This window comes from Sturnus vulgaris, chromosome 1 (assembly GCF_052056855.1).
Source record: "Sturnus vulgaris isolate bStuVul1 chromosome 1, bStuVul1.hap1, whole genome shotgun sequence".
NCBI classification, from domain to species: domain Eukaryota; kingdom Metazoa; phylum Chordata; class Aves; order Passeriformes; family Sturnidae; genus Sturnus; species Sturnus vulgaris.
Genome location: NC_142243.1, coordinates 88,029,273 through 88,041,479, shown reverse-complemented (window position 1 = coordinate 88,041,479; position 12,207 = coordinate 88,029,273). Strand labels below are relative to the sequence as shown.

The 12,207-nt window shown below is 36.7% G+C and overlaps 1 protein-coding gene across 1 annotated transcript in view; it reads left to right on the top strand.

Moving 5' to 3' along the window:
• The window catches only part of GRB10 (growth factor receptor bound protein 10), a 142,301-nt gene extending 130,457 nt beyond the window's left edge, over positions 1-11,844 (top strand). Inside the window, exons 11-17 of the mRNA XM_014872283.2 lie at positions 716-814; positions 2,285-2,362; positions 3,026-3,142; positions 4,010-4,076; positions 5,069-5,156; positions 7,825-7,918; positions 8,737-11,844. Coding sequence (XP_014727769.1) covers positions 716-814; positions 2,285-2,362; positions 3,026-3,142; positions 4,010-4,076; positions 5,069-5,156; positions 7,825-7,918; positions 8,737-8,883 — 690 coding nt within the window. The 3' untranslated portion in view covers positions 8,884-11,844. The remainder of the gene's footprint in view (positions 1-715; positions 815-2,284; positions 2,363-3,025; positions 3,143-4,009; positions 4,077-5,068; positions 5,157-7,824; positions 7,919-8,736) is intronic.
• Positions 11,845-12,207: the final 363 nt, after the last annotated feature.

The window sequence follows — 12,207 nt, the reverse complement described above, 5'->3', positions numbered from 1 at the left end:
TCTGAGAAGAAAATAAATCTGGGAGCTGGTTTTATGATAGTAGTGAAGTAGTCTCCTTCCTAGCAGCCATTCCAGAGCTAGACAACAAGGGTTTGCATCAAAGAGACTGGCTGCAGGACAGATCCTGAACTGATGGAAGCAAACTTTCAGTTACCTGCAGTTATGGAAAGTTTCGTCCTTCATTTCAAAATGGGGGCTTATAAAACTTCTCAAAAATTTGAAAAAAAACCCAAAACAAATCAAAACAAAACAAAAAACACACCCTCCAGAAAAACCAAAAAAAACAAAACCAAAAAAAACCCACAAAGAAATCCACCAAAAAAACCCTCCAACTACCAAAACCCACAAAAATAAGTGCCCAGGTCTATTTCTGGCATGGCCTGCATATCTGGTTCCTATAAACTGCTAGGACTGCAGGTTATTTCAAACTAGAATCATAGAATACCCTGAGTTGGAGGGGATCTACATGGATCAATGACCCCAGCTTCTGAAAGTCAGGAGGCCACCAGCATTTGATCTTGTTGGACCCACCTGAGAAAGCAATTTCCTTCAAAGCAGACTCAGCCTCTCCTGAGCTTTAAATTCAGTGTGGTGAGAACTTTTTCTGGCTAGTTCTTTAGACTAATCCTGTACCTGCCTTTACCCTGCTTACAGTGATTCTAAGCTTACAGTGCTGTTGGTTTTCTAATGAATCTTTTCCTCTAATACATTAAAGCCAAACAGAGTGAGAAATGAAACTAAGGAATTGCGGTTGTTGTGTGCTGAAGACGAGCAAAGCAGGACGTGCTGGATGACTGCCTTTCGACTCCTCAAGGTAGCTAATCTCTTCTACTTTTGCAAAGCTACACCTAGAGATAAGTGGCATTTGTTATTTTGTTCATGAGAAGTTACCTATATATTCTTAAATATCATCTGCTCCAAAACAGTATGGATAAGAGCAAAATGCCAAGCAGACCTGTCTCACCTAACTATTTTAAGCACAGGACTGAGATCTGTTCCTTCCACATATGAATCAAGTATAGTCTTAGTTTTGGATCCAAATTTGAGGTATGTGAATGAATTAAAAAATATGCTTAACAAAGTATTTTCAAGTTACTATAAAGCTAAAGAAAATGTTTTCATATGGTCAGTGGTTCCCTTTACCAGAACAGAATGCTTTTTGCAATTTTTTTTCAATTTTTCTGAAAATTCTATTAGAAGAAATAACAAAAATAAGTAACCCTATCTTATATCTGAGAGCACACAATGAAATTTCTTGGTAATATGATAGGAGGCTTCACTGCTTTTTGAAAAAAAATAAGGATGGAGGGAACTGAGGAGAAAGCTGACTATTTTGTGCCCTTTAAATGAGAGAACTTCCTGATCTTCATAGGAAAATGTGCATAAAGTCGGGTTTGGTACTGTGTCTTTTTCTGAATGCGCTGCTTTGAAAACTGCTGTGTTTTTCTCTCTACCTTACTATGTTCTCATGCAGAAAAAAATGACTTAGTTTTTAAGACACACCAAAAGATGATTAAAGGTGTACAGTCAGCAAAAAATAAGGCTTTGCCCCAAGGCTGCCCATAACTCTCATTTTTATTCACCATCTCATTTAGCTTTTCATAGTCCTATATTACCCTGTTTGGAAGTTGTATAATCTGTTTCAGTTAGAACATTCAGTAAGCAATGTTGCTGTACTTCAGCACTGTGCCTCTAGGGAAGGCAGAGCCAGTGTTTACCTACCTACCTACCTGGTGTTGCTAAAATTCATCATGTTTAACAAGGGCATGATTGGAATTTAATCACCTTATTTTTTTTTAAGGATGAGAAAACTACCAAGTGATAGAGAAATTTATTGAAGAAGCTAGTGAATTAGAAAGTTTTCATTATGAAAACTGAATTTGAATGTCTTATGCAGAATTTTTTTAAAGTTCTAGAGGGTAAAAAGAAGGGAATTAATGTGTGTGCTCTGATCTCGACTGGAAGCTTGTGTTCTACAAGGAAAACACAGTGGTAGCTGAGAGTGGCAAAAATAACCTGTGTATATCACTCAAGCTTGTATTTTTTTAAATAAAACTTTTTGTGCATATTTACTCTTTGATTGCTACCTGTCAATCACTATTACTCAATGCAAGTGGCCTTGGGAGCGCTTCTGATCAGGAAAATAATAAACTTAAATAATAAATAAATAATAAATAAATAAAGGTGGCACGTTGCTCCAGTGTAAGTGGTATTATGAAATCACTACAGTTTTTTTCCTAGGGCATATATTTGAATAATAATGTCCTTGTGTTTCTGTTGGCAGTATGGAATGCTACTGTATCAGAATTATAGAATTCCCCAGCAGCGAAAAGCCATGCTTCCACACTTTACCACTCCAGTAGTAAGTGATGAACTTTACCTCACTGATGTATGATGTTGGAAAAGATATATTTGCTTTTGCATTTTAAAAGTGGAAAATTTTACGCTAAGAAATGTAAATTCAGCATTGTGTAGCAAATCAATGTAAAGTTCATGTTTTGCATGAGTACAGTTTCCGTGGTTGGCTCTCCATTATCTTAGGCTTACATGATCCACATGATTGAAAAATCTTGGCTATGTCATGCTCTTTGAGATGTACGGCACAGAGACATCTGGCTGTCTCTGCAGAAGCCAGCTTAGGTCTGGCAAAACTAACACGTAGATTTCCTAAAATATGTTGGGCCAAGAGCTGACTGTTAACTACCTAAAAGGGAAGAGCCTATATTTGGATCCCAACTGGCCCTGAAAATGACTGGAATATAGTAATAGGGCAAGTGGGCAACTTGAGCAAACAGATTTTATTCTGAGCCTTTGAACTGTCTCCCTTCCCTACGGTTGAAAAAGAAAAAAACATCTATTTTTGTGTCTGTGAATCTTTTGAAAGGGGAAAAAAATAAGATGTATTTTCTGTGCTGTTGAAGGAGGACTTTGGACAGTCTTCTGAAACCAAAACAGTTTGAAATGAAACTCTCAAGCTGGGTTTTCCTTTTCCTGTTTTTTGAAATAAGTGAAAATTCCTTTTCAGAGAAGTGTATCTGAAAACTCACTAGTAGCAATGGATTTTTCGGGGCAAATAGGAAGAGTTATTGAAAATCCTGCTGAAGCACAGAGTGCTGCCTTGGAAGAAGGACATGCTTGGAGGGTAGCTATCTTCTCTTCTTTTCTATTTTTGCAATCAGTAAGTGTCTGTTGAGAGCCAAAACACAGAGTGTGCTATGATGTTAGTGCAGTGCTGGTCACAGTATAGCTTAGCTCCGACCTGAAGCAATCACACTGCACGCATGCAGATCTGAAAGTCAATATCCATCTTTAGCAAAACTGTCACATTCACAACAACCTTCTACCACTGCTTCTCTGTCCCCCTAGTGTCCAGAGGAAAGTTGAGGGGGAAAGCAGACCCACCAGAACTTTACTGCCAGTTTGCAAAACCAGTCTCTGAGGAGGAATATGTCAAATTAAATGCTTCCCCACATGGAAGAGGCTGGGGCTCTGACTAATGGCTTGCTCCCAGTAAGTTTAATTGCAGAATATACAAGAGGCAGGACCTCTTGCAATGAAAACTGATGTAACTTGTTTATAGTGTCTTGTGGACAGACAGCTGCAGTACAAGTTTTCCCAAATGCTCGTCTTTTAGGGAAAAGGAGTCATTACTGAAGCATTAGCTGGTGCTTTATGTACGGGAGGGAAATACTGCTTGATTTACTGAGTGCCTGGTGTTTTGCCTGAGCAGAAACATATCAGTCTTTTCTTTTTTCTGTCTTTTTATTTCCTTTTTTTTTTTTAAGATACTGAGCTTTCATCATTAACATCTGGCTTGTGTTTTAAGCCAACTGAAATGAGCTGCTGCTTGTAGATTAGCCCCCTTCAAAGTTGCATTTCTTTTTCTCATCCTTGCATTAAATCTGCCCAGCCCCCAGTTTCTTGTAAATTAAATCTATATTGCATGTGCACTAATTCTTTTCTCCTGAGGCATTAGTGTGGATTTAACGGTAATTCATTTTCTCTGTAGAAACGTAGCACAAGAATGAACATCTTGGGTAGCCAAAGTCCACTCCATCCTTCCACATTGAGTACAGGTAAATTCTGATGGTTTGTAACCACAGTATCAGAGGCCTCTCTGGGTAAAGAAAAGGTACATTTCATACACAGAATGCAGCCATGTAGTACAAATGCCTTGATGTCAAATGCAATCCTTATCAGTAGCTTCTATGTCATTAACATGCCTACACATACAGGCACCACAGAAGGAACTTGTTTTCCTTTGGTGGCCCACTCAAGTTTTTCTTTAGGAGTAGTCTTTTGAAACTCGTATTTTGTAAAAATAGATACTCCATAAATATTTCCATTTAAAAGAATCCAACAGTTAATTTGCCGTTTTGGACAAGGAAAGTCAATGAGTGATCTTTTCATCTTTAAAGATTATAAATAAGAGTTTTCAAAACAGAATTTGTTCCATAATAACTGAAAAATGTAAAATATACAAGTCCTCAACATTTCTTTGAGACTGTAAATTCATTAAAACAACTGGAAATTTCATATTAATATCCTAGACTTCTTGGAGGAAACGCAGCTATTTTGTCTTGCTATTCTGTTAACAGAGTTTTAATATTAATTCATTTAGTACAACCATTTGAAAAACGAAGCAATAAAGATAATATTGGGGGCTAACTTGACTCTTGAAAGTACCATCTAAAGTGCATTTCTTTATTTGAGATTTAGAGGGACTTGTTTCTAGCTCATTAGCTTATATATTGAGTTCTAAGGAAGTTAGTCCCACTATGTTCAAGAAGCTATGAGAAGGCAATATTGTAAGAGATTTCTCTTGTTTACCTAATTGTGTATTGGCAAATCAGAAAATATATGGAGATAATGCCTCTCTACTTGGTATATTAAGTAAAGGCATTTTTTAATATTGATTCCTTTTTTACATAGGTTAATGGAAGATACTTTATATTCTGTAAGAGAACTATACCCACTTTTAAAATGTTTAAATAATTAGTATATGGAAAAAATGGTTGTGTGTGTAACTTTTTAACCATCCTCTCCCTCTTTTTCCTCTCTTCTCCAGTTATTCATAGGACACAGCACTGGTTTCACGGCAGAATCTCCAGAGAAGAATCTCACAGGATTATTAAGCAACAAGGGCTTGTAGATGGGTAGGTATTCTTGTTGCTCAGTATTTATGATCTCACAGTAAGCTTTACAGACTAGAGCACGACTTCTGCTGTAATGGTTTTCAGGTTTATGAGCACTTCTGAATAACCTGATTTTTGAGTAGTGCCGTTATAACCTGCCTGGATTCAAAAAAGTCAGAGTGTGTGTTTGTAGGAGTGGATCCTAACTTTTAATCTGAAAAGTAAAATCTTAGGAATACACTTAAGTGTCTTTCCTTTTTTCCAACAGAGGCAGTCAAGTTTTATATGATTTGAGAATTTGAAAATAGTTAATCCTTGTAATCTGCATTGAGGACATATTTTTCAGGCAAAGCTGTACCTAATCATTTGCCAACAAATTTATAATCAGCCATCCGTGCTCTTCTGCATGAATCAGAGCAGCTAATGGTGCTTGCTCACTGTTTCTATTCAGAGCAAGGAAATGGAAATACCTGTGCCAGCACTCTCGAAAATGTCTGTGGTCGAGATTTAAGTATCTTCTAAGCATCTGTTTTCCTTATGTATATGGAGTTCTGGTTATTGAAGGGAAGTTGCTTGAACTGCATTCCACATTGTTGATTTGTAGGACGGGAAAGGCATGGTTGCCTTTGGTTCACTGCTCTTAGGGTTAAGGTAGAAACATCCATGTTGGCTTCACAGGAGACAGTGACGTTCAAACCTTTCTTCAGTATTTTCTTATTCGGAAGCAACACTAATCTTTCTGAAGACTAAAATACATTAGGGAAGTAGAAATTGGTAGTGCATGTATATATATATTCATCAAGCAGTGTTTGCTTATTTTGGGGGGGTTTTGTCTAGACTAAGGCTAGACACAGGGGGTTTTAGCTAAGCAGGTTCAATAGAAAAGGGAAGCTGAGAAAGCAAAGAAGCACTGCTGACTTTTTGAGTTTCTGGTTTTCTTACATTATAATCTTGGGCTCATTTTGTCTTGTTGCCTTAGGAATCTGGTGGCCTATCCTTCTTGAGGTCTTCATAAATTTGTTCATGTGTTTGATGCTGTGTTAAATTTGTGCCTAATCAGCTTACTCGCTGTGGAAGGTGAAAATTGGTTAGTTTGGCCATAGTAACCAGCAGTGACAAACGAACCATGTTACCCTGTGTGCTCTGAGATCTAAGGATCATGATTTTCTGGGTGGAAAACTCTTGCTAGGTTTTCCTGCTCTGTATATTCTTGAACAAAAGAAGATAGGAAGTTAACAGTCTCCTGATGGTTCATGGAAGAGGCTCAACACTGTATACAAGCAACTGATGGTGTTATCTTGGATATCCCTGGAAGTTGTTGTTGAGGATACTCTCTTGGTAGTCATATTTTGTGTGCAAGCTGTTTGCTTGCCAGCGACAGAGTAAACAGTTGCAGCATCAGCTGTGCAGACCTTTGCTTTGTGCCACCAGATTACTATACCATGCATTATCTGAAAGAGATAGATGAAAAATAATTGAGAAATACCTGCATGAACTGCAGTAACCACAGGGCAAGTGAGGTCTTTCACCCTCACATGGATCCTAATTTATAAAGGCTTTTGTCCGTTTTCCACACATCTGGTCTTCCTAGGATTACAATGGAACTTTCAAATATCATGCGTGGTTTCTGAGAGTGGCAAGACATGCCTGTCCCTGACTACTGAACTGACTGGTTACGATGGTGCATTTTTGTGGTACTGACATTTCTCAATCAGTTCTGAGGAGCTGGAGTAAATTCTTTTGAGTTCTTAAAACTACAAACAGTTCTTGCAACTGCACCTCAGAAAAGCGTGTTCCTGGATTTGTGGTCAGCAATTAAGGGCCTGCCCCAGTCCTGTGCTCAGCCATCTCATAATCTAGTGATTAGTGCTATAAGCCTTCTGCCAAAGGTACATTCTTGTTTCCTGTGGTATGGAGAGGATCTGCTTCCTTAGTTCATAAATGTCAAGGAGAGGAAACACAAGGTTTCTTATCTAGCTTTTTTCTCCTCTTCCCAGTATGGATGTTAAATAAAATCCATTTATTTAACATCCATAGGCAGGACTTCAGTTTAATCTGAAAGTGACAGCTGTATGATGTTGGTAGCTGTACGCCTAATGTACATTTTTTTCCACTAATGCTGATGGAAAAATAACTGTGACTGTTCTAGAGGAAAAAAATCAATGTATGTTCGCACTATCTTGTTAATGTGGAAGCTATTTAACTGGTAAATAATTTTAAGAAAGTATTGAGCTGTTTCTGTGCAATTGCAGCCATTTAACCTACCCATAATTTTGCTGACACTGGATTTCTGTTAATTGATGCAAGACATTATAGAGTGGGAACAGATTCCCATACATTACTTTCCCATATACAGAAATTCAGATTTTCTCTAGAATTAAATGATAACATTTTCTTCATGAGAGTACATATCATTAAAGGAAAGCTGAGTTTGAGGGAACCGTTAAAAAAGCCTCATAGATACATTCTTAGGGGAAGAACTACCATCATGTATCTTGCACTTCTTGTTTCTTCATCTGTTAATGTTGCATAGCCATGGTATAATTGAAAGCAAATTGCCAGTTACAGAATCACCTCTTAATGGATCTGAAGAAGAGTTCAGCAGGCACAAAATTACTTAGTAGTTCTGATTATTTAAGAGCAAACAGATGGGGGTATTCAATTTGTTCTTAAAAATGTTCTCTCCTAGATTATTTCTTCTCCGGGACAGCCAAAGCAATCCAAAGGCATTTGTACTTACGTTATGCCATCATCAAAAAATAAAGCATTTTCAAATCTTGCCGGTAAGTAGATTTGATACTGATAACAAAACCCAAAATTTTAAACCATAAAGCTTTTTCCAATTTCTGAGGAGACCTCTTATTAATTACTGATGTAACTAACAAGGATGTTTCCAGTAGCAAGTATATATAAACCAGATATTATTTAGAATATTCTTTAATCAGTGAAATGTCTGATTAAAATTATTGATTAACATTGCTGGAAAACTAGTGTAAGTTGCTACATTACACAAGTCTTTGTAATGCACAGAACTTGTTCTCTGTGAATGTCAGTGACAACAGCAGCTGTTGTCTCCCTTCTCATTTAAGGAAACATAGAATAACTTTGGGAAACTTAAAAAAGTTTTATTCTGGAAGTTATCCAATAATGTTGAGTTTCAAATAAGGTTACACTGAGATGTTGGAAAACAATTTGATTTTTACCTTAATCCAAACAAGCATGAAAAATTTAAGATTATGTAGACGTTTTTATTGTTCCAAACCCTCTTCCATTGTTTAGCTGGCCAATTTTACAAACAGCTAACAAATCCTTTTGTGGTATTTTTGTTTTATTTTAATGAATGCCGGTGCTGTCTGTACAAGTTTCAATTACTCTGCTCACAAGTTTTCACTTCCATAACAAGTTGAGTTGAAGTATGTTTTTCCTAGCTCTCTGCATGGTTTCATAAAGAACTGCAGGCACTGAGTTGTGTGGGCAACCAAGTGCCAACCAGGTGCCCATAATTTATTTATGTCACACACCGATGATAGTCTCTAAGTTTTTCCGTGGGCGTATCTCTTCATGCGCAGCCTAACTTGAAAAGGATGTTTTGTTTTCCTAGTGTGAAGATGATGGACAGATATTTTTCAGTCTGGATGATGGGAACACCAAATTCAGTGATCTAATCCAGCTTGTTGAATTCTATCAACTAAACAAAGGAGTCTTGCCCTGCAAACTCAAACACCACTGCATCCGAGTAGCCTTATGACCTCAAATCTGACTCTCACTGAAGACTGGATTTGATAGAAGAGTAATTGTAAGAGAACGTTGACACTGGGGAATTGGCAGATTTGTAAGTTGGTTAAAAAATAAATATTATGCACCTTGGGACTCTGAAAGGGATGGATTCGACAGGTGCCAACAGACCAAGATTGCTGGTTTGTCTAACACCTAAGAGTGATTGCTGCTGAGTGTCCCAGCATCCCAAAAATGGGGGGAGGGTCTGTAAAACAATGAGTAAATTTGAAACAAAACTGGAAAGTATCTTGGCTGGGCCACTTAACAGGAACAAGTGTGAAGAGAAATTTTTGAAAAGAACTCTTGCCCTGGAATAATCTTGACAATTAAGACTAGTGTGTTTACTTTTTGTATTGATCACTTTTTTTGCACTCCTACTTTGTTTCGGATATTGTATGCAGCCTATATTAGGAGCTGATGTGGCTTTTAAAATTCATGCAGGAGTTGGGTATTAATCTGCACCCTAAAATGTATGGAATGCTTCAGCCTAAAAGGATCTAGAAGAAAATCAAGAAGTGTGTGTGTGTGTGTGCCCACATATGTCTCAGTACTTCTCTGGAGACCTGAGGTTCAATGATCTGCAGATGTCTTTGAAGAAGCAATGAGGATACAATTCTAAAAGAACATACCACCAATATATGTACTCGTAAAACTGTTGACTTGTAGCATAATGGCTGTAGTATGTTGATGGCATATTAGTGGCATCCAGTCATGCAGAGACTGTATTAGATTCTATGCACAAATTTTTATTATTGGAGTGGTGGTTTGTTTTTTACAGCCTTTTGACTGTTTTCCTGAGGAAACTTACTGTTACTAAATAGAATAAGACTGAATGACTACACTTGTATTTGAAACCACCATTTTTTGTGAGAAGATTCTTCTGCAGGTAGTCTTAGTATGACAAAATTAAAAACCAGTGTTTTTAGCTTTATAGCTCCTTGAATTTTCAGACTGTTTCAAAGAGCTCTTTCAATATAGTAAAGCTACAATGACACAACGCTCTCCTGGGGATAGGGCATAAGAAGAACTGAACCCCTTCTGCTTTTTGTAGGGCCGTGAAAGTTTACATGGTGAGAAGGAACATGCTGGGAATAGAAACAGATTTGATTGTGAAGTAGCTGCTAGCAATACCATCCATTGAGGTAACTGGTGATCCCTGTGTCATGTGTGCTACTGCACGCCAGTACCTGTGGCAGACAAGCATGTATCTTGCTCTCGTGCTGGTTTGTCATCAGAACTATGTTAGTGTTAATGTTTAAATGAATTATTTAATGTTTACACAATAACTCTTTCTGATGATAAATCAGTATTAAAGTCAGACAAGTCCCACCATGAACCTGCAGTTGCAACCAGCTATTCCTTCAGCAACTGTCTAAACTGAAGTAACTTTCCAGTGCTTGGTGCCATTAGCCACAGTGAGAAGTATTCCACCCTGGGAACTTGCAGAGTGTAGTGCAGAACGAAGCATTTGTAAAATGGTAAATTATTTACACAGGCTAGTTAATCCTTAATATTTGCCACTGGGTTTGAAATCCTAGCCATCTGAAAGGGTAAAGAAGGAAAACCAATCCTATGCTTTTAGGTCTTCATATAGTGTTAAGAATAGCTTAAGACAAACCATAACCTGCCTGAGTCGTCCATATCAGCTTAAACTATGTCAATGGTATAGAAACACTGTATTTTAGTTTACAGAACACATTTAGTATTTTTTCCATTTAATGTCTAGATACTAAAAATGAAGAAACTTGATTTTGTTTTTAGTAGAAACCTTTTTTGTTTTGTTTTGTTTTTTTTAATTGTACATAGTGAAATGAGTGTTCCTGCTTTCTAGACAATGTATTTTAAAACCTTGAAATTAAGCTAACTTAGGTCTGACTTCACTTTGCATGCTTCTATTTGGCCCCTATTAGGAGAAAAAAGATACTTGTATTGACTACATTACCAGTTTAATAAGACCATTTATGCTGTAGTTTTAAGTTTTTCTGTTTACATAGCTTAGTGACAACCATGCATTTTTCCCAGTAGGCAGATAGTATTTGCAGTGTTTCATATTTATAAAAAAAAACAAAAAAACTTTGCATTTTATTTAAATTGAGAATAAAAGTTTGACTATGAACCATGATTTTTGTATGTAGATGGTTGACTTAGTATTTTGTACTCTTCCCAGCTAAAGTGAACTGTTTTGAGAAAGTGACCACCTTCAAAAGTGGCAACAATCTTACTTAAGCAGATCACTGCTTTGTCTTCTTTCTGCTGGAAAACAGTCAATGCCACCTTAGTTTTCCAACAGATTCAGCTGGCTGCCAGCTCAGAATACCAAGGACTGAAGGACATTTGACTCTTATTTTTGTATTTAAATGACATGAATGTAAAGGGGATGCTCAGGGTTGTTTTGGAGCCTGTTGAATTTTTATCTTTTTGCCTGTGATTTTATTTTCTAAATAAATACTTCATGTAGCAATCTTGAATATGTTGAGAAGGAAAATGCCAAACCATTTTGGTAATGAGGTTACTAGTTAAGTTATGTTACGATAGGTGTTAAAGTACAAAAAACTTTTTATTTGTTAATTAATCTTGAAGAAACACGTGCCTCAGTTTAGATGTTTTGTCTTATCTTTTCTGCACTAAATACCTGACAGTTTGACCAATCAATGCACCTTTCCAGTGGCAAGACTTGCTTATCGTAAATTATATTGTCACAATGCAAGATTTAGTGACTGTAAAATGGAATAAAGTTTAAAGTTTCAGGGAATGCAAAAGGTATTAACTTAAGAGACAAAACCTTTATTCAATATGCTTTGCTTCATACTGTAAATAGCTTTTTGGCTTGTGAACCTAATTGTAATCTTTCAGGTATTTTTGTACAAATAAGGGACTGATATTCTGTTTCTTGTAATTAGAAATAAACGTTAATACAATGCTATTCATTTTATATTGGAATGAATGTCATCCTTTGGCTATATAAGTACACTGTGTATCTCTTCCCTTAATTCAGGTTAATTGGGTGGGTCGTGTTAAACAACTTTTAAGAAGTGCAAAGAGGAAAACACAATACCCAAGACACCTTTATTCTGGCTGTTCTGTCTTTAAGATTCCTAATTGAATAGACTGCATTTTATTTAGAAAATAGCTTGTTCACTCTTTTTGTTTAAGAAAATTTACTGGGGATATTCTGTTAGGATATTTACAGTATTCATTTGAGAAGGCTGCTAGAATCATATCAGAACTATGACTAACTTTCAGGTCATAAAGTTATATAATTCACTGAAAATGCACACTGTGCATAAAACACTTT